We start from the raw sequence: 18,779 nt of genomic DNA on the forward strand, positions 1-18,779 counted from the left end.
TCAAATCGAAAGTGTAAAAGCGTAGATTCTGACTCAATGACATTTGAAATTCCAGCTCAATGGATTCATGGTGATTTATGTACTTTGATAATAGGACCAACATTCACGTAGTTGACCTTGAATTGAATCCAAAAAAAGAAATGCAACAGGAGTCAGGGGCCTGTCATGACTTTTTCTCCCAAAGATATGATCTTGAAAATGGAAGAAAGATTTTCAGAATTTTTGTAGCAATATTCTGCTTTGAGTTGAATACAGAATTCAAAGAGGTTTGAAGTTGTCTCAAACATGGATCTGTGGTCACCGTCGTTTGTATCCTCAAGCAATTGTTCCTCAGGTTAAAAATGTCCCACAGGTAAGCCAGTGTCAAGACCCAATCTGTCTTGCTGGGGGAAAAAAACACCACCTGTTTAAGTACAAAAAAACTACTTTGGACTGATTCCCATTTTGTTCTTCTCTTACAGCCGCAACGTGTTGAGAGTTCAGCCGCGTTAAAACCAAGGCAGCATAAAATAATTACTAAATTTTTTAAATTTTTTTTGGAACTGAAAAATACAGTATAGTATTTCAGTTTTAAAATAAATCCACGACTGAAGAGCTAGGAATTATTCCAACTCCTTTTTTTAGATGAGCATAATAATTCTCAAAATGATACTGCGCCCCCACCGCCACAATGTCTTCTGTATTTTTTCGTTTTCAATGACACACAAGAGGGAGTGATGTTGTACTCACCAATCTTTTTGGAGACTGAGAGCTACTTGATGGGTGAATCATTGATTATGATTGAGTTATTGGTCAGAAAATAGGCAAAAATGTCCATCGTTGTTTTGAAAATGTCTTATTCTACTTTCATGAAGGACAACAGAACTCTGAGAAGATTTACTGTCAAGAGGCTGAAATCAGAGGAGTTGGGCAATTTTAAGTTAAACAACAACGATTCTCAAAAAAGTTCTTGATTAATTTGATGAGGTGTGGGTGCATGTGTGTGTGTGAGCATGCGAGACAAAGTGTGTGATATAGCGAAGCGAGTGAGAGAATGTCAAGTTAGAATATCAAGTCAAGTTTTATTTAGGAACACATACACTTTTACAGTTTACAACAACCAAACTTGACAAGCTTCCAAGCAGGTCAAAGTTGATCAAGTTACCTCAAACAGTCCCTCGACGGTGTGTATTCTTCTGTGTGTGCATCTTAAACCTTTTTTTTTTACTCATTGTGTGATCTCATGTGTTTAGCCAACCCTGAATGATCACGGAAACTTAAGGTGCAAACTGAACAGTCAAAAGGTTTTTCTCCGGTGTGTGTTCTGGTGTGAATTCTTAAATGTCCGTTTGTAGAGAATGCTTTACCACAAAGTAAACAGACAAAAGGTTTCTCTCCAGTGTGTGTTCTTTCATGTGTTCTTAAATGTCCCTTTGTCGAGAATGCTTTCCCACAAAATGAGCAGACATAAGGTTTCTCTCCAGTGTGTGTTCTTGTGTGATTTGTCAAACTAATCTTTTGAGTGAATCTCTGGCCACATATTGCACATGCAAAAGGTTTTTCCCCAGTGTGTGTTCTTGTGTGTGATCTTAAATGTCCATTTACAGAAAATCCTTTACCACAAACCGAGCAGACAAACGGTTTCTCCCCAGTGTGTCTTCTTGTGTGTGCTATTAAATGTCTCTTTCCAGAGAATCTTTGACCACACATTGAACAGGCAAAAGGTTTCTCCCCGGTGTGTGTTCTCATGTGACTTGTTAAAGTAACCTTTTGAGCAAATCTAAGACTACATAATGAACACGCAAAAGGTTTTTCACCGGTGTGTGTTCTTGTGTGTGTTCTTAAATGTTCCTTTATCGAGAATGTTTTACCACAAACTGAGCAGGGAAAAGGTTTCTCCCCAGTGTGTGTTCTTGTGTGTCTTTTCAACGATGACTTGTTGAAAAACGTTTTGTCACACTGAGAACATTTCACGTGTTTGTTGTCGGTGCGCGATTTTATATCACTTTTAGACTGTTCTTCATCATCACCCTCCTCATCCTCAGTGGCAGGAGAGTGTGACATTATGTCGTCACTATCTGATAGCGGCGCGAAGAGGCTGTCTGCTTGTGACTCTTCACATTGGTTTCCATCATCTTCTTTGCCGTCATCTTGACTCTTCACCTTGGCAGTCAATGGAAATTTGGTGATAACGGCCTCCTGCTCTTGCTTTTTAATGTTGGGGGGGTCCAGCTCCTGGCGCTCAGGATGAAGACATTCTTCACTGACGTCTGCAGGACGCAAGAAGACAAACAACATGGTTGAGTCAAGCTGAGCACAGATCAAATCTCACATTGTGATGTTCACGCTTTGTAGTACTGATGATACCTGTTTCTGGCAGTGTTTCTCAGGAACACGCATAATTACGAGGGTCAAGAATCCCAGTGAAAATTGTTATAAATATGAAAAAGGAAGTAAAGCTACCTAGCAAGTAGTACAGTTACAGTACAAAGGTTTGACTAAGACTGCACATTGCTGGTATAATTTTTTGTTTGTTTGTTTGTTTTTTGTTATTGTTGCTCTAAATTAGCTCTCAGTTTGGCTCCCAAAAAAAAAAAGAAGGAAAAACTGCTACCAATAGTATTATGTACAAATGCCCGTTTACTTTAGTAAAAACTGACAATTTAGGAAAGGTTTTTAAATAATTAATTCATAATTACACGATACTAAGTCAGAAACATGAGATCCTTAGTACTAGGTTGTACGATAACATGGGGAGGCTTTTTGCCAAATTTAAAATTGCAATTTTTCACTAAAAAGTAACTGTTGTTGCTAATTCTTTCCAGTGGAGGTCGCACTGATGCTACATTTAATTTCAGTGAAAATGAATACCTGCTGTAGAAATACGAATACTGCAAAATGTCAGTGAACGGCTTCAGTTAAAAACAGGCTGGTTTGGTGAAACTCTTGCCACCCTACTAGAAAAGAGTTACAGTTATTAAACAAGTGAGAGTACGCAGTGCCCAAACCTGCTCTGTGCGGTTCATCCTGAGGCTTGTTGGAAACCGCGTCCACGCGTCCTTCGTGGTCCTTTTTTGTTCGACCAAGTTCCTTCTCGTCTGCTTTCCTCACGCTCTTTGCACTCATTGTCCCACGGCGATGACAAAAACTTGACACTTGCCACTTAAGTTAAGTGTCAAGTTTAACACTTAGGGATGTGCTGGCAACAGAACGCGTCTCTTTTGTTAGCAGCTAGCAGGCGAAGTATAAGCTAAGCCAAGCTAGCCCGAGAAGCTTCAACGTTCACCAGACGAATTTATCCAGGGCGTGAACATTGAATGAAACGTATAGAACTCAAGTAAATGCGTGATGGACGCACTGTGTCGAAGATTCAGCACGTTCAGTACCAATTCTGGAAGAATTACTTCATGAAGCGCGACTTGAGCCTTGTATGAGTTGTTGCTAATGACGTCACCGATGGCGCCGACGCCTAGTCCCGCCCCGCTGTTTTTATTTGATAAATAAACTTTATTGACTACAAACACAATATACAGAAAGACTGAAAAGAAGGGGGGCTCGGGATTATTTCATTAATATAAATTGCTGCCTTTACAGTTTGATAGTCCAAACGCCCTCGGAGTTCGTCCCGTCCACTGCCTCATGAGCTGTGTTACCATTGGTTGACGCGCTCCGATGTGCTTTTCTCATTGGTGGGTTTTTGAGGGCTCCTTGGGACCTCTTCGGAAATAAAATCTACACTCAATCAATCGTTTCGGGAATACGTCATCGAGTCGAGGAGAGAGGGAAAGTTACTTCCTTTCGAACATAGGAAAGGACAGCACTGTTTCAAATAAATTCGGCTCGACTTTGCCTGAATGACGTCATCGCGCGACGGCGAGTATTGATGACGCAATTCTATAGCTCGCTTTTCTTTCCGTTTTCATCTTATTTTATTTGTGGCTGGCGTCTTCGGAGTCGGCAAAAGTTAAATACATAATTATAATTTATTGATATACACATATATGTGAATATAGATGAATATATGTGTTTTAAAAAAAAAAGACGTTTAAAGTTCCGACGGGTGCGTTGCCATTCACCCGAGTGGAGCGGAAGTGCGTCGACCTGTTTTGCAGAATGCGGAAGTAGGTTGCGCATATACCGGATTTGGGGTGCAAGAGGTTGCATATATCTGGAAAGTTCCCACAAAATTTTAATGGTAAGTTAACTTGAGGCATTTTGTATATACTGTATTACAATTTGAAAACTTTCAAAAGCTACTAATGGAAATTAATTGAGAATTGAGGGTAATTGATAAGTATCATTCAAGCATAAATGTTTAGTTTTGTCATGAGCAGAAATCAGTGCAAAATACATGGCTCTCCTTGCCCACACGCGTGGGCATTACAGTATCCTTATGGCGCCAAAAATTTGTTTTCACTTCATGCAAGTTGCATAATGTGTGAAGCTCGGTCGTACCCAAAAGTTTGCCTCGCAACACAAAGTACAAAAATCGACCACGTGACAGCACGTAACTCCAAAAAATAAAATAAAAATTGGGGCACTTTTTAAAAAGTACAAAAATCGACCACGTGACAGCACGTAAATCCAAAAAAAAAAAAAAAAATTGGGGTACTTGTTGGTCAAGGTAACACTGTACCATGTTAGCCATGTTTTGCTTTAATAAGCTGCCACTTGGAATAGCACAATTAGCAGTCATTAAAATGACATATACGCACATATTAAAATTTTTATCACTATTTAATCAACATTCACAAAAAAATCTTTTTTTCCGAGCATTTTTTTCTACATTTTCAAAGTGTGATGACATTTTGAACACCAAACGTGAATTTAGATGAGTGGTTCCTTGTCAGGACTCTCAAAGAATTAAGACAAACAGGCAAACAGTTTATAATTTGGTTAAAAAGGATGTTTTAATAAATGTAAATGTTGGGATTGGGTGGGTCTGGAGCATAACTGAGCAAAATGAACTGCAACTGTTTTATTTAGGGTCACATAAATGTTTACCAAGAAGAGTTTAAATGTCTTTGCAATTTTTTTCCAGCTTCATTTACTGCTGCTCTTCTCACCAGCGCACTCATGTTTGTTCATCTGATACTTATAAGAGAATTGTTTGTCACACGCACTGCAACTGAACGCTTTCTCTCCAGTGTGTGTTCTCAAGTGTCGAAGCAAAGCCGAATTATCTCTGAAACTAAGGTTGCAGACTGTACAGGCAAAAGGTTTCTCTCCAGTGTGTATTCTTGTATGCGTTGTCAAACTGCTCTTTAACGAGAATCTTTTACCGCAAACTAAGCAAGCATAACGTTTCTCCCCAGTGTGTGTTCTTGTGTGCCTCGTTAAACTATCTTTTACAGAGAATTTCTTATCGCAAACTGAACAGGCAAACGTTTTCTTTACTGTGTGTATTCTCAAGTGAGTTGCTAAATGAATCCTTTCAGTGAGTCTAAGACCGCACACTGGACATGCAAAGGGTTTTTCCCCAGTGTGTGTTGTCATGTGATTTGTTAAACTATTCTTTTCAGTTAATATCAGACCACACACTGAGCAGACAAAAGTGTTTTCCCCAGTATGTGTTCTTGTGTGTGCTATTAAATGTCCCTTCAGGAGGAATCTTTTCTCACAAATTGAGCAGGTAAAAGTTTTTTCTCCAATGTGTGTTTCTGTGTGTCGACTTAAACCTCCCTTGACAGAGAATCTTTTTCCACAAACTGAGCAGGCAAAAGGTTTCTCTCCCGTGTGTGTTATTGCATGTGTTTTTAACACTGACTTGTTGACAAACGTTTTGTCACACTGAGAACATTTCACGTGTTTGTTGTTGGTGTGACATGGCAAATCACCTTTAGAGTGTTCATCATCATCGTCAGAAGAGTGTGACGTCATGTCGTCGCTATCTGACAGTGGAGCTAGGAGGCTGTCTGCTTGCGATCCTTCACAATGGCCTTTGTCACCTTCATCATCGTCATCTTCACTCCGAATTGTTGATGGAAACTTGCTGATTTCAGCCTCCTGCTCTTCCTCTTTTATGTGGCGAGGCTCTGTCTCCTCTTCGTCTTTAATGTGAGGTGGCTCGGGTCCGTCTTCACCTTTAATGTGAGGCGGCTCGGGTTCGTCTTCGCCTTTCATGTGAGGCAGCTCGGGTCCGTCTTCGCCTTTCATGTGAGGCGGCTCGGGTCCGTCTTCGCCTTTCATGTGAGGTGGCTCGGGATCGTCTTCGCCTTTAATGTGAGGTGGCTCTGGATCCTGCTGCTCAGGACAAAGATATGCACGTACGTCTACAGGACATAAGAAGACAAACGCGCATGGTTTGGTGAAAACAAAACGGGGAAAACAGACACACGATGGATGTTGTTTTCCCACGCTTGATCGTGTCAAATGCTATTTCAATACGAACACAGTGATGGCAATAACATTTGTTTGCAGCTACCATTTATTATTTTGTGAGTATATCAAATATATCTATCTGTCCATCCATCCACCTCGACAATATATATATATATATATATATATATATATATATATATATATATATTTATTTATATATAGATATAGATATAGATGTAAGAAATGAGCCAACCTGCTCTGTGTAACACAACTCGAGCAGCGTCCATGTGTCGACGTTGTCGTTCGTGGTCCTCTTTTGTTCGCCAAAGTCCCTCCCGGTCTTCTTCTTTCACGCCTTCTGCACTCATTTCCACACGATAATCACAACACTTTGCACTCTCGCTGGATTTCTGGCTGAGCAACGTGTTGAGAACAAACGCGTCTCTCGTCCGTGAGCAGCTGTTAGCAGTTTAGTTGGACTAAGCTAGCCTGAGTAGCTTCAACGTGCACCGATTCGAGTTTCTCCGGACAGGACGGGTGTAATGAATGTCCGGTAAATAGTGGTTGGCGTACGGCATCGAGGCTTTAATCCGTTCGGAGCTAATTCAGGAGGAATTTTTGAAGAGCGAGGCGATTTTCCTTTTTTTTTTTTTTTTTGGGGGGGACGTGACGTCACCCATTACGCCCCACCCACTGCTTCTTGTGGCGCTTCACCATTCTCCAGATATGCTGTATAATATATATAGTTTACTACGAATGAACACAATGAGCAGAGGGGTGACTACAACACAATACAGCACTTAAACAAAAACAATCCAGTCTTACTGGGATGCTTGCCTAACAGATGATTTTTAAGTGCTTTTAAGATGAGAATTTTCGGAAAGTGTCTGCTAAATTTTCATTGGGAATTTTGTAAATGTTCCAAATTGTAAACTTTCCAAAGCTACTCATTGGAATTAACTGGGAACTGGAAAGTATCCTTCATAAATAAACGTTTCGTTTTGTCATAAGCAGACATCAATGCAATAATAATAATAGCTTTAGACAGGGTGTTCCACAGTTGAGGGGCTCGGGCTGAAAAGGTCCGGTGACCTTTGGTGACCAGTTGAGTTTTTTTCTGCCGGAGGATCTGACACCCGAGTTTGCAAAGCGAGCGTGTACATGACCGCACATTTAACTCAAAACAACTTGTAATTACCGCACTGTACTTGCATCTAGTTTTAGTCAGGATTATGCTCATATATAAACTAGATTTAAGTTTCCTATAAAGAGCCATGCTTATATTTAGTAAATTCCTGGTTTACTCACGTTTATCTCCATCAATTCCTTTTTAATTCCCATGGAAGGTTTCCACCTTTGAAGAGTCACAAAATGTTGCAACCCAAGGCTCCATTACCTTAAGTTTTTAACCTTGCGTGAGGGACAGGGAGTAAAAGGTGAACGGCAGACCAGATCCAAATGACATCAGAGCCACCAAGTAAAGAGGAGCGTGACCATTGAGGGCTCTTACAACTGAATCCCCAAAAGAAGAGAGAGCCAGTGCAAGGATGACAGAAGGGGACTGAACCTCAAGCATTAAATTGTTTTGGTATTGACACACAGTATATTTGTTATAATTAGAAAATACACATCCATCCATCCATCCATTTTCTACCTCTTATCCGAGGTTGGGTCACGGGGGCAGTAGCTTTAGCAGGGACGCCCAGACTTCCCTCTCCCCAGCCACTTCATCCAGCTCTTCCGGGGGGATCCCGAGGCGTTCCCAGGCCAGCCGAAGGACGTAGTCTCTCCAGCGTATCCTGGGTCGTCCCCGGGGTCTCCTCCCGGTGGGACGTGCCCGGAACACCTCACCAGGGAGGCGTCCGGGAGGCATCTGAATCAGATGCCCCAGCCACCTCATCTGGCTCCTCTCGTGTGGAGGAGCAGCGGCTCTACTCTGAGATCCTCCCGGATGACCGAGCTTCTCACCCTATCTCTTAAGGGAAAGCCCGGACACCCTGTGGAAGAAACTCATTTCGGCCGCTTGTATCCGGGATCTCGTTCTTTCGGTCACGACCCACAGCTCGTGACCACAGGTGAGGCGAGGAACGTAGATCGACCGGTAAATTGAGAGCTTTGCCTTTCGGCTTAGCTCCTTCTTTATCACAACGGACCGATACTGCAGACGCTGCACCGATCCGCCTGTCGATCTCCAGTTCCATTCTTCCCTCACTTGTGAACAAGACCCCAATATACTTGAACTCCTCCACTTGGGGCAGGATCTCATCCCCGACCCGGAGAGGGAACGCCACCCTCTTCCGACTGAGGACCACGGTCTCAGATTTGGAGGTGCTGATTCGCATCCCAGCCGCTTCACACTCGGCTGCGAACTGCTCCAGTGAGAGTTGGACGTCACGGCTTGATGAAGCCAACAGAACCACATCATCTGCAAGAAGCAGAGATGCAATACCGAGGCTACCAAACCGGACTCCCTCTAACGCCAAAACACATGTAGACTGGTTGGGGGGAGTTCCCTGCATGCACCCTCGAGGACCCTGCCAAGGGTGAAGAGCTGGTCCAGTCTTCCACGGCCAGGATGAAAACCACACTGCTCCTCCTGAATCTGAGATTCAACTTCCAGACGGACCCTCCTCTCCAGCACCCCTGAATAGACCTTACCAGGGAGGGTGAGGAGTGTGATCCCCCTGCAGTTGGAACGCACCCTCCGGTCCCCCTTCTTAAAAAGGGGGACCACCACCCCAGTCTGCCAATCCAGAGGCACTGTCCCCGATGTCCATGCAATGTTGCAGAAGCTTGTCAACCAGGACAGCCCCACAACATCCAGAGCCTTGAGGAACTCCGGGCGAATCTCATCCACCCCGGGGCCCTGCCACCGAGGAGCTTTTGAACCACCTCGATGACGTCAACTCCAGAGATAGGAGAGCCCACCTCAGAGAACCCAGACTCTGCTCCCTCATGGGAAGGTGTGTCGGTGGAATTGAGGAGGTCTTCGACGTATTCTCCCCACCGGCTCACAATGTCCCGAGTCGAGGTCAGCAACGCACTGTCCCTACTATACACAGTGTTGACAGTGCACTGCTTTCCTCTCCTGGATGGTGGAAATACACATTTTAAACAAAATTATATGCAGTCATTCAAATAACACACACACATATATATATATATATATATATATATAAACATTATATCACTACTTAATTCTAAAAAAAAATTAAAAATCACAAAAATCATGTCTGCAACGTGCATAATTTTTCTACATTTTCAAAGTGTGCTGACATTTTCAGCACCAGACATGAATTTATATTAGTTGTTCCTGGTCAGAACTCCCAAATAATTCGACAGACAGGCAGTGAGTTAAAATGTGTTGGAAAAGTATGTTTTAATACATCTAGATGTGTTTAAAGTGTATGGGAGGGCTATTTTAAAGCTTCAACAATAAAAGAAAATATTTCATTTATGGTCTGGTCCCTCCAACACTGATTTCTACCTTTCGCAGGTTTGGACTCCTACAAACTGAACTCCTACATACTGAACACTATCACTGTTTGAACAATTGTTTTATTTAGGATCACATAACAGCTTTCCAAGAAGAGTCCCAAAAAACATTTGCAATTAATTTAAAGCTTCATGTATTGCTGCTGTTCTCACCAGCACACTCGTGTTTGTTCATCTGATACTTATAGGAGAATCTTTTATCACACGCACTGCAACTGAACGCTTTCTCTCCGGTGTGTGTTCTCAAGTGTCGGACCAAAGCTGAATTATCACTGAAACTAAAGCTGCAGACTGAACAGGCAAAAGGTTTCTCTCCAGTGTGTGTTCTTGTGTGCGTTATTAAATGCCCCTTTATCGAGAATCTTTTACCACAAACTAGACAAGCATAAGGTTTCTCTCCAGTGTGTGTTCTTGTATGTCTTATTAAACTTCCCTTTACAGAGAAACTTTTATCACAAACTGAACAGGCAAAAGGTTTCTCGACAGTGTGTATTCGCATGTGAGTTGTTAAATGAATCCTTTGAGTGAGTTTAAGACCACATACTGAGCAGGCAAAAGGTTTTTCCCCAGTGTGTGTTCTCATGTGATTTGTCAAACTAATCTTTTGAGTTAATATCAGACCACAAACTGAGCAGACAAACGTGTTTTCCCCAGTATGTGTTCTTGTGTGTGCTATTAAATGTCCCTTCTGAGTGAATCTTTTACCACAAATTGAGCAGGTAAAAGGTTTCTCTCCAGTGTGCGTTCTTGTGTGTATTCTTAAATGTCCCTTCATCGAGAATCTTTTACCACAAACCGAGCAGGAAAAAGGTTTCTCTCCACTGTGTGTTCTTGAGTGTCTTTTCAACAGCAACTTGTTGAGGAAAGTTTTGTCACACTGAGAACATTTCACGTGTTTGTTGTCAGTGTGACATGTCAAATCACCTTTCGAGTGTTCATCATCATTCGTGTCAGAAGAGCGTGACGCTATGACGTCACCATCTGACAGTGGCGCTAAGAGGCTGTCTGATTGTGATGCCCCACAATCTCCATCACCTTCTTCTTCGTCATCGTCTTCACTCTTAATGAAAGTCAGTGGAAACGTGGTGATTTCACTCTCCTGCCCTTCCTCTTTTATGCGGGAGGGCTCTGGTTCTTGCTGGTCAGGATGACACGAGTGTTCACGGATGTCTACGGCACACAAGAGGCCAAACACATTATTTGGTAAAGTCGAGCGCTGCTCGGTCAAGTCTCATGTCGTCACTTTCATGTTGCGTATTATCTTTGGGAGAGGTTTGAGAATCACATTTATGTTCTTTTTAAAGGGACCTGAGCAAAAAAGGTGGGACTTCTCTTCCCCTGGTTAAAGAGAAACACTGTTAAAAAATTTGATTTACAATAAATAATGTATCTTTGTTCCTCAATTTATGCCAGACCGAACAAATGAATGGTCTTCTATTAGATGGCAGGAAGGTAAATGACTTCACCCACACCGAAACTTTAGAACATGATTCGACAGAATGGCGGCATGTTTACGTACAACCGTCAGTGCTAGCAGTAGCTTGCTAGGCTACATAACGTTTTTGTTGCCAGCTTGCGAGACGTATCGTACCACTCGCCGCGATCCACTCCTGTTGTCGTCGCCACGGTAACATATGTATCCGGTCCCATTTGAGTTGATAAAATAAAGCCCAGTGATCGTAAAAAAACGGGATGCGGTGGTATCGGAATACAAGATTTTATTGCAGTAGTCTGACATAGTGCAATTATGAAAGAGCAAATGTGTCTTGTCGTCTGCATTACGTGTTGTCTGTCTCACACCACCGATGTCTTTTTTTTAAATGTTTAAATAACTTTATGGGCAGTCGGATATTTCCAATACTACATCAAAAGACACGCGACAAGGCTAAAAATAAACTAGCTTTCGGATTCAAATATACTGTGCGCGATGCGGAGTAAATGTCTTTTGCCGAGCCGATCAATGACGTCGTTGATCGGCTCGGCGAATTATGACATTACAGCCGATCAGCATAAAGTGCTAAATATCGGCCAATACCGGATCAAGCCCGATAAAATCGGTATAAAGTCTAATTGAAACACCTTTTTGTGTACAGCACTGCATGGAGTCATACTGCTAACATGTACGTCATGAAAAAATATGTTCCCCTCTCTGAATCTTGGGACTATGGCGGACTATGCATCTTTTTGTACAATTGTCCAAAAAATAAATAAATGTAAAGGCATTACCAGATTACTAGCAACCTTTTATTGCTCAGTGAATTTTTTTCAATATCTCAAAAGCATTCTCTGTCAATTGACTGTTGTCGTACTCGAGTGGCTCCAACAACTTTTTTGGACATACTTGGCAAGATCAAGATGATTCCGATTCTGATTCTGATCGGTTTTGTCAATTCAAGTTACAAGTGACCAAAAACAGTGATTGGAGTCCCAAGCACAAAATGAACACGAGAATTATGTTTAAATAAGAAGTAAGAAGTGTACAAACCTGCTCCGTGTGGCGCAACCGCAGGCTGATCGATAACGGCGTCCGTTCGTAGCCATTGACGTGGTCGCTCGTTCTCCTCTTTTGTTCCCCAAAGTTCCTCCTCGTCTTCTTCTGCCACACTTTTTGCACTCATTTCCCACACGATGATCACAACACACACACTCTCTTAGCTTAGCGATGCGTCGATAACAAAACGCGTCCCTTTGTCAGCGCCTAGCATGCTAAGCTAAACTATGCTAGCCTGTGAAGCTTCAACGTGCACCGATAAGAGTTTATCCGGACACAAAGGTTCAACGAATGATGTCGAGGCTGCGTCGAGGCTTTAGTCCGCTCGGTACTAAATCGAGAAGAATTATTTTGTCAAAACTAAAGCGAGACAAGATTTAAAGTGTTTGAGCACCGATTGCGCCGCACGCCGCATCCGCCCGCTGCGTCGTGTAGTTTGCGCGTGCCTCCGGCGATGCTAAGCTAGGAGGGTCAAAGTCACCAGCATATTAATTGTGGAATGAGAATGACGAATTAATTCATAAATTAGGTGAAATATATTTTAATTTGGAATTTTAGCAAGCAAAAGGCTTTTCGCCAGTGTGTATTGTCATGTGATTTGTTCAACTTTTTTTTAAAATGTAATATAAGACCACACATTGAACTGAGCAGGTTTTCCCCCTGTGTGTGTGCGTGTGTGTGTGTGTGTGTGTTCTCATTTGTGTTATTAAATGTGTCTTTCCAGAGAATCTTTTTTCCCCACAAACTGAGCAGAAAAAAATACATGTTTTGGGCAATGCTGATCAGGAACAAGTATAATTATTATTGATGTGAGTGTGCGTGTATGAATATTGCTGTGTGACACTCGAATCAAATAAAGTATCGATACATCCTCCATCCATCACGCGTGAAAACAATAATGGCAACGAAGGCGTCTCCTTGTTAGCGGCTTGCACGACTCGACATCTAACATGCACGTACTTGCATGGCTTCTGTTGGGACTCCCTCATTCCCATCCTCTTCTATCACTACACACAACATGCATTTACTAATGCGTTTATTTTGCATACATCTACTTGGGACCCCCTCACACACTTTCGAATGTCACGCGGAATGTATAACTCCACTCCGAGTCCCTTCTCAAGTCTCCATTTATGCCCCAATTTGAGCAACGCAATCGTCACGTTCACCAGTCAAAGTGAGCCCCCTCGTGGCTACAAATCATAAGTCCCGCACGCTTCTTCGTCAAGGTCAAGTGACACTAAAAACTCTTAAGTAATCGTCAAAGAAAGTGGAAAACGGCTGAATCTGGTGGGAATTAAACAGTAATCATATAAAGTCAAATGTCACTTTTCTTTTCGTAAAACGCTGACATGACATAAGGGATGGTTTATTCGGTCATGGTGGAGAGATTAATAAATGCGGCTTCTGATGCAGTTACATCATTTCTTTGCTAATCTTTGACATGTGGTCCTTTTTCCAATTATCACCAAAAGCCCGCCCCCTACTATTTATTGTATCTGAAATTAGTTTCTGTGATTTGTATTTTTTGTTTACATGCTTGTCGCTCAAAATTTGGTTCACCATACAAAACACATAAAAATAATCGGACCCAATACTGACCCCTGGGGTACGCCAGGGTATGCCTGCGCAGGTTTTCTCCAGGTACTCTGGCTTCCTTCTATTTTTCAAAAACATGCATGTTAAGTTAATTTAACACTCTAAATTGTCTATAGGTGTGATCGAGTGTGAAGGGTTATTTGTCCATCTAGGTGCCGTGCCATTGGCTGGCGAGTGAAGTCAGGTGGGACCCTCATGAGGATAAGCGGTATGGATAAATGGATGGATGGATGTCCAGCTCCAGTTTTATACAGCTGTACAACTTTAGCCATTTTTAATTTGTTCGGACATTTAACGGTTTGGAATAATACATCACAGATATCTGCAGGTTTTCTTACAAATGACAACTGAAGACATTTAGAGGCAGTGTCGCATTGCGTAAACATAAAAACATGCTAACAAAATTAATCAATCCAATCCGGCCACTTAGTAACTCGATTGAAGATGTTCTCACGTTGATTGAATTTGCATCAGTACAGATCTGATCCTGTATTTAAACAAATAACACAACCATCAACACAAATTTCAAATGGCTTAACCAAAGACAACTACTATTATTTGGCTTTAATGTATTTAGATAATGAAACCTTTCACTGCTTCAAGACTTGTATTAATTCTCAATCATAAACTCACTTTTATAAGCTTTTCCTTTAGTCGAAGCTCATTATTTGCTGCCATTCTTACCAGCACACTTGTGTCGCTTAATCTGATCTTTACGAGAGAATCTTTTGTCACACACACTGCAACCGAATGGTTTCTCACCCGTGTGTATCCTTGCGTGTATTGTCAGTGTGCATCTTTGAGCAAATTTTTTATCACAAACTGAACAGGTAAACTCTTTTTCCCCAGTGTGTGTTCTCGTGTGTTTAACCAATTTTGAACGTTCACTGAAACTAAAGTTGCAGACTGAGCAGGAAAAAGGTTTCTCACCAGTGTGTATTCTAGTGTGCGTTTTCAAATGTCCTTTTATAGAGAATCGTTTACCGCAAAATGGGCATACAAAAGGTTTCTCGCCAGTGTGTTTTCTCATGTGAATTGTTAAATTAATCTTTTGAGCTAATCTAACGCCGCACACTGAGCAGCAAAAGGGTTTTTCCCCTGAGTGTGTTCTTCCATGTCTGCTCAAATGTCCCTTCTCAGCAAATCTTTTCCCGCAATCTGAACAGCTGAAAGGTTTCTCTCCTTCGTGACTTCTCATGTGAACTTTCAAATTCCACTTGGAACTAAATGTTTTCCCGCACTGAGAACATTGCCAGCGTTTGTCGTTATTGCGATATCTCATATCATCTTTAGAGTGTTCTTCATCATCGTTGTCGGGCGAGTGTGACATTGTGTTGTCACAATATGATTGTGGAGCTAAGAGGCTGTCAGCTTGTGATCCTCCACAGTTGTCTCCATCACCTTCTTCACTCTTCATGACACCAGTTGGTGGAAACTTGCTGATATCAGCTGGCTGCTCTTCCTCTTTAATCTGCCGGTCCTCTGGAGCCTGCTGCTCAGGCTCAAGATCGTCTTCACTCATGTCTGCAGGAGACAAGAAAACAAATACAGATGGTTTGGTCAAGTCAAGCTTCGTTCAATCAAGTCACGTGTTGTGTCTCATGTTGTGACTTTAAAGACCAGTATGTTTACTTGTAATAGTCTTTGTTACACAAGTACATTATATGTACAGCGTACACGTGAAGTGCAGGCTACAAACCAGTTCTGTGCAACACAACTCGGGGCTCCTTGTTGACGTTGTATCTCGTCTCTTTCTCTTCTTTGGCTCCAGAAAATCCCTCCACGTACACTTCTCTCGCACCTTTTGCACACAGCTCCATAAGACAATCACAACACTGGTACACTCCCACTTGATCGCTGCTGATCACAAACACGTCTCTTTGCTCGCGGCCTGCAAGCTAAGCTAAGCAAGCCCGAGAAGTTTCAACGTGCACCGAGACGAGTTTATCCATTAAGGAAGATTTAATGAATGACATTTTAGTCCAGTAAAGCACTGATGGACCTACTGTGTCGAGGCTTCTGTACATTCACTATTAATCCGAGCGAATTACTTGGTCACTCTCGAGCGATTGCACAAAACGTACACGGAAGTAGATATGCCGCAGATGTAGTACGGCAACTCCACTTGGACAAACTAAGCGACATCGGAAGTAACTGTCATTACTTGTTTATCTTATGTGGCGATTTAGGATAGCATCTGCCGGACTTCAGTGTAGAGCAGTAAGAGAAAGAAAATAAGATTGCATTTAAAAAATAAGTTTATTTTCTTTTAGTACTCTTGTCAAGTGTGTTCTTTCCTTTACATAAACCCTGGATTCCATCATCACATGCCAAACACTGTCACACTGACCACACACTTCACATCTACCAGCAGAGGGTGCTTTACTATTTACAAGGCAAACAGATAATTGCAAGTCTTCTTCCATAAGACCAATGCGGATGTTCATAGGCAAAGTCGCATGTCGCATATACAAGAAAACATGCTACTTAGTAACTGATGTCTTCGCGTTTATTGAACATGTTTTCTTGCCAGAGCCGAGTACAGATCGAGATGTGGTCCTGTGACATTTAGGCCCATAATGAATTTATGTAAACAAATAACACAACCATAAACATAAACCTCAAATGGTTAAAAAGAAAACAACTACTATTTAGCTTGAATGTATTTAGGCTCCTCCAACAGCTATTGAACACTGATCACAGTTTCAAGACATTTTATTCAGGAACATAAACAGACTTTTACAAGCTTTTCCTTTAGTTGAGTTGAAGCTCATTATTTGCTGCTTTTCTTACCAGCACACTTGTGTCTCTTAATCTGATCTTTACGAGAGAATCTTTTATCACACACACTGCAACTGAATGGTTTCTCACCAGTGTGTATTCTTGCGTGTATTGTCAATGTACACCTTTGAGCGAATTTTTTATCACAAACCGAGCAGGTAAACTGCTTTTCCCCAGTGTGTGTTCTCATGTGTTTAACCAATTTTGAACGTTCACTGAAACTAAAGCTGCAGACTGAGCAGGAAAAAGGTTTCTCACCAGTGTGTATTCTAGTGTGTGTTTTCAAATGTCCCTTTATCGTGAATCTTTTGCCACAAACCGGGCAGGCAAAAGGTTTCTCACCAGTGTGTGTTCTCATGTGAATTGTTAAATTAATCTTCTGCGCGACTCGAACACCACACACTGAGCAGCAAAAAGGTTTTTCCCCAGTATGTGTTCTCATGTGTTTAACCAATTTTGAACGTTCAACAAAACTAAAATTGCATACTGAGCAGGAAAAAGGTTTCTCACCAGTGTGTATTCTTGTGTGTGTTTTTAAATATCCCCTTATAGAAAACCTTTTACCGCAAAATTGGCAAACAAAAGGTTTCTCACCAGTGTGTGTTCTCATGTGAGTTGTTAAATTACCCTTTTGAGCTACTTGAATACCACATACTGAGCAGCAAAAAGGTTTTTCCCCTGTGTGTGTTCTTCTGTGTGTGTTGAAATGTCCCTTCTCGGCGAATCTTTTGCCGCAATCTGAACAGCTGAAAGGTTTCTCTCCTTCGTGACTTCTCATGTGAACTTTCAAATAACTCTTGGAGCTATATGTTTTCCCACACTGAGAACACGGCCAGCGTTTGTCGCTATTGTGACATGTCATATCACCTTTAGAGTGTTCTTCATCATCAGTGTCAGGCGAGTGTGACGTTGTGTCATCGCAATCTGATAGTGGAGCTAAGAGGCCGTCAGCTTGTGATCCTCCACGGTGGTCTCCATCACCTTCTTCACCCTTCATGACAGCAGTCAGTGGAAACTTGGTGATATGAGCTTCGTGGTCTTCCTCTTTAAAGCGAGGGTCTTCTGGGGCCTGCTGCTCAGAATCAACACAGTCTTCACTCATGTCTGCAAGACACAAGAAGAAAATTACACATGGTTCGGTACAGTCAAACTTTGCTCAGTCAAGTCTCATTTTGTGACTGTGATGTTGTGTATTCTTGTTTATGATAGTGTTTAACCCAGCAGTAATTTGACTTATTTATCAGGAACAAGTATATTGATGATGTTCGAGAATCTGAAGCGCTTGAAAAGTCCAGTATTTGGAATTACGAAGTGAGAAATGTTCGCTCTCCCCAACAATTGCGGTGTTATTCATTGTACCACAAGTCAAAAGAGAGAGAAACAAAAAAAAAACTCAAGACAGCAACCTGAACGTGGACAAACCTGCTCAGTGTAACACAACTCGAGGCCGCTTGAAAACAGCGTTCAGTCGTGGCTCGTCTTCCTCTTTGCTCCCAGAAATTGTCCCCTCGTCGTCTTTCGCACTTTTCCAAGACATTTACCGTCGGTAATGAGGACGCGTTGCACTCACGCTTGATCTCAGCATCACATCGTCACATCGATGTGATGACCAAAAACGCGACTCTTTGTTAGCGGCCTGCGAGCTAAACTAAGACAAGCTAGTCGGAGAAGCTTCAACGTTTGCAGTGTGACGACTAGTTTGACCGCTAACAAAGATTTCATGAATAATGTTTTACTCCAGTAAAGTACTGGTGGACGTACTGTGTCGAAGCTTCAATACATTCAGTAGTAACGCGGTAAGAATGATTTGATGAAGCTATGTATTCATGTCTATGGTGCATACCGGATTTACGACACCGTCGTAGTGTGTCCAAGCGGCTTTGCGACAGATATGAAAAGGGAAATGCGACACGCGATTTTTGAGGTACGTGCTTACGGCGACGCTAAGCTAGGAAGGTCAAAGTCATCAGCGCATTACTTATATGTGAACGACAAGAAGACTAAAAGAACAAAGATGCCAGCACAGTGCGCTGTATAGTGTTGCACGTAACGCTGCACAATCACAAGAAAGGAAATGGGGGGGTGGAACATTTACTTGAACATTTTTTATTTT

At 42.0% G+C, this 18,779-nt stretch overlaps 4 protein-coding genes across 7 annotated transcripts; all 4 read right to left on the minus strand.

Moving 5' to 3' along the window:
- Positions 1-1,059: 1,059 nt before the first annotated feature.
- Positions 1,060-3,431, minus strand: LOC133418070 (gastrula zinc finger protein XlCGF17.1-like). Its single transcript, XM_061706424.1, has 2 exons — positions 2,988-3,431; positions 1,060-2,249 (listed from the first exon to the last, which is right to left on the minus strand). The coding sequence occupies exons 1-2, from the start codon at positions 3,103-3,105 to the stop codon at positions 1,204-1,206; spliced, it is 1,164 nt and encodes a 387-aa protein (XP_061562408.1). The 5' UTR covers positions 3,106-3,431; the 3' UTR covers positions 1,060-1,203.
- A 1,427-nt stretch (positions 3,432-4,858) lies between these two features.
- Positions 4,859-8,148, minus strand: LOC133417784 (zinc finger protein OZF-like). 3 transcript variants are annotated; one of them, XM_061705910.1, is made up of 3 exons: positions 7,955-8,148; positions 6,554-6,658; positions 4,859-6,251 (listed from the first exon to the last, which is right to left on the minus strand). In XM_061705910.1, the coding sequence occupies exons 2-3, from the start codon at positions 6,585-6,587 to the stop codon at positions 5,023-5,025; spliced, it is 1,263 nt and encodes a 420-aa protein (XP_061561894.1). In that variant the 5' UTR covers positions 6,588-6,658; positions 7,955-8,148; the 3' UTR covers positions 4,859-5,022. The 3 variants fall into 3 exon arrangements, with proteins under 3 accessions (XP_061561894.1, XP_061561884.1, XP_061561875.1); XM_061705900.1 differs by having other exon boundaries at positions 7,609-8,148; XM_061705891.1 differs by having other exon boundaries at positions 6,554-8,148.
- Positions 8,149-8,166: 18 nt separating this feature from the next.
- LOC133418058 (gastrula zinc finger protein XlCGF8.2DB-like) lies at positions 8,167-12,704 on the minus strand. Of its 2 annotated transcripts, XM_061706412.1 has the most exons (3): positions 12,281-12,704; positions 10,720-10,965; positions 8,167-9,388 (listed from the first exon to the last, which is right to left on the minus strand). In XM_061706412.1, the coding sequence occupies exons 1-3, from the start codon at positions 12,411-12,413 to the stop codon at positions 9,333-9,335; spliced, it is 435 nt and encodes a 144-aa protein (XP_061562396.1). In that variant the 5' UTR covers positions 12,414-12,704; the 3' UTR covers positions 8,167-9,332. The 2 variants fall into 2 exon arrangements, with proteins under 2 accessions (XP_061562396.1, XP_061562388.1); XM_061706404.1 differs by lacking the exon at positions 8,167-9,388 and having other exon boundaries at positions 9,675-10,965.
- A 1,454-nt stretch (positions 12,705-14,158) lies between these two features.
- On the minus strand, positions 14,159-18,509 carry LOC133417717 (zinc finger protein 84-like). The gene is made up of 4 exons (XM_061705748.1): positions 18,089-18,509; positions 17,294-17,770; positions 15,585-15,686; positions 14,159-15,409 (listed from the first exon to the last, which is right to left on the minus strand). The coding sequence occupies exons 2-4, from the start codon at positions 17,766-17,768 to the stop codon at positions 14,550-14,552; spliced, it is 1,437 nt and encodes a 478-aa protein (XP_061561732.1). The 5' UTR covers positions 17,769-17,770; positions 18,089-18,509; the 3' UTR covers positions 14,159-14,549.
- Between the last annotated feature and the right edge of the window lie 270 nt (positions 18,510-18,779).

The sequence above is a fragment of the Phycodurus eques genome, chromosome 2 (genome assembly GCF_024500275.1).
Source record: "Phycodurus eques isolate BA_2022a chromosome 2, UOR_Pequ_1.1, whole genome shotgun sequence".
NCBI lineage: Eukaryota > Metazoa > Chordata > Actinopteri > Syngnathiformes > Syngnathidae > Phycodurus > Phycodurus eques.

Excerpts from the sequence above, each read along its gene's own strand:
- LOC133418070 (XM_061706424.1), bottom strand. The coding sequence starts at position 3,105 with ATGAGTGCAAAGAGCGTGAGGAAAGCAGACGAGAAGGAACTTGGTCGA. Across the intron at positions 2,250-2,987 it reads GGATGAACCGCACAGAGCAG|ACGTCAGTGAAGAATGTCTT; the intron begins GTTTGGGCACTG and ends TGCGTCCTGCAG.
- LOC133417784 (XM_061705891.1), bottom strand. The coding sequence starts at position 6,668 with ATGAGTGCAGAAGGCGTGAAAGAAGAAGACCGGGAGGGACTTTGGCGA. Across the intron at positions 6,252-6,553 it reads AGTTGTGTTACACAGAGCAG|ACGTACGTGCATATCTTTGT; the intron begins GTTGGCTCATTT and ends TATGTCCTGTAG.
- LOC133418058 (XM_061706404.1), bottom strand. The coding sequence starts at position 12,413 with ATGAGTGCAAAAAGTGTGGCAGAAGAAGACGAGGAGGAACTTTGGGGA. Across the intron at positions 10,966-12,280 it reads GGTTGCGCCACACGGAGCAG|ACATCCGTGAACACTCGTGT; the intron begins GTTTGTACACTT and ends TGTGTGCCGTAG.
- LOC133417717 (XM_061705748.1), bottom strand. The coding sequence starts at position 17,768 with ATGAGTGAAGACTGTGTTGATTCTGAGCAGCAGGCCCCAGAAGACCCT. Across the intron at positions 15,687-17,293 it reads TATTCAAGTAGCTCAAAAGG|GTGCGAGAGAAGTGTACGTG; the intron begins GTAATTTAACAA and ends TGTGTGCAAAAG. Across the intron at positions 15,410-15,584 it reads AGTTGTGTTGCACAGAACTG|ACATGAGTGAAGACGATCTT; the intron begins GTTTGTAGCCTG and ends TGTCTCCTGCAG.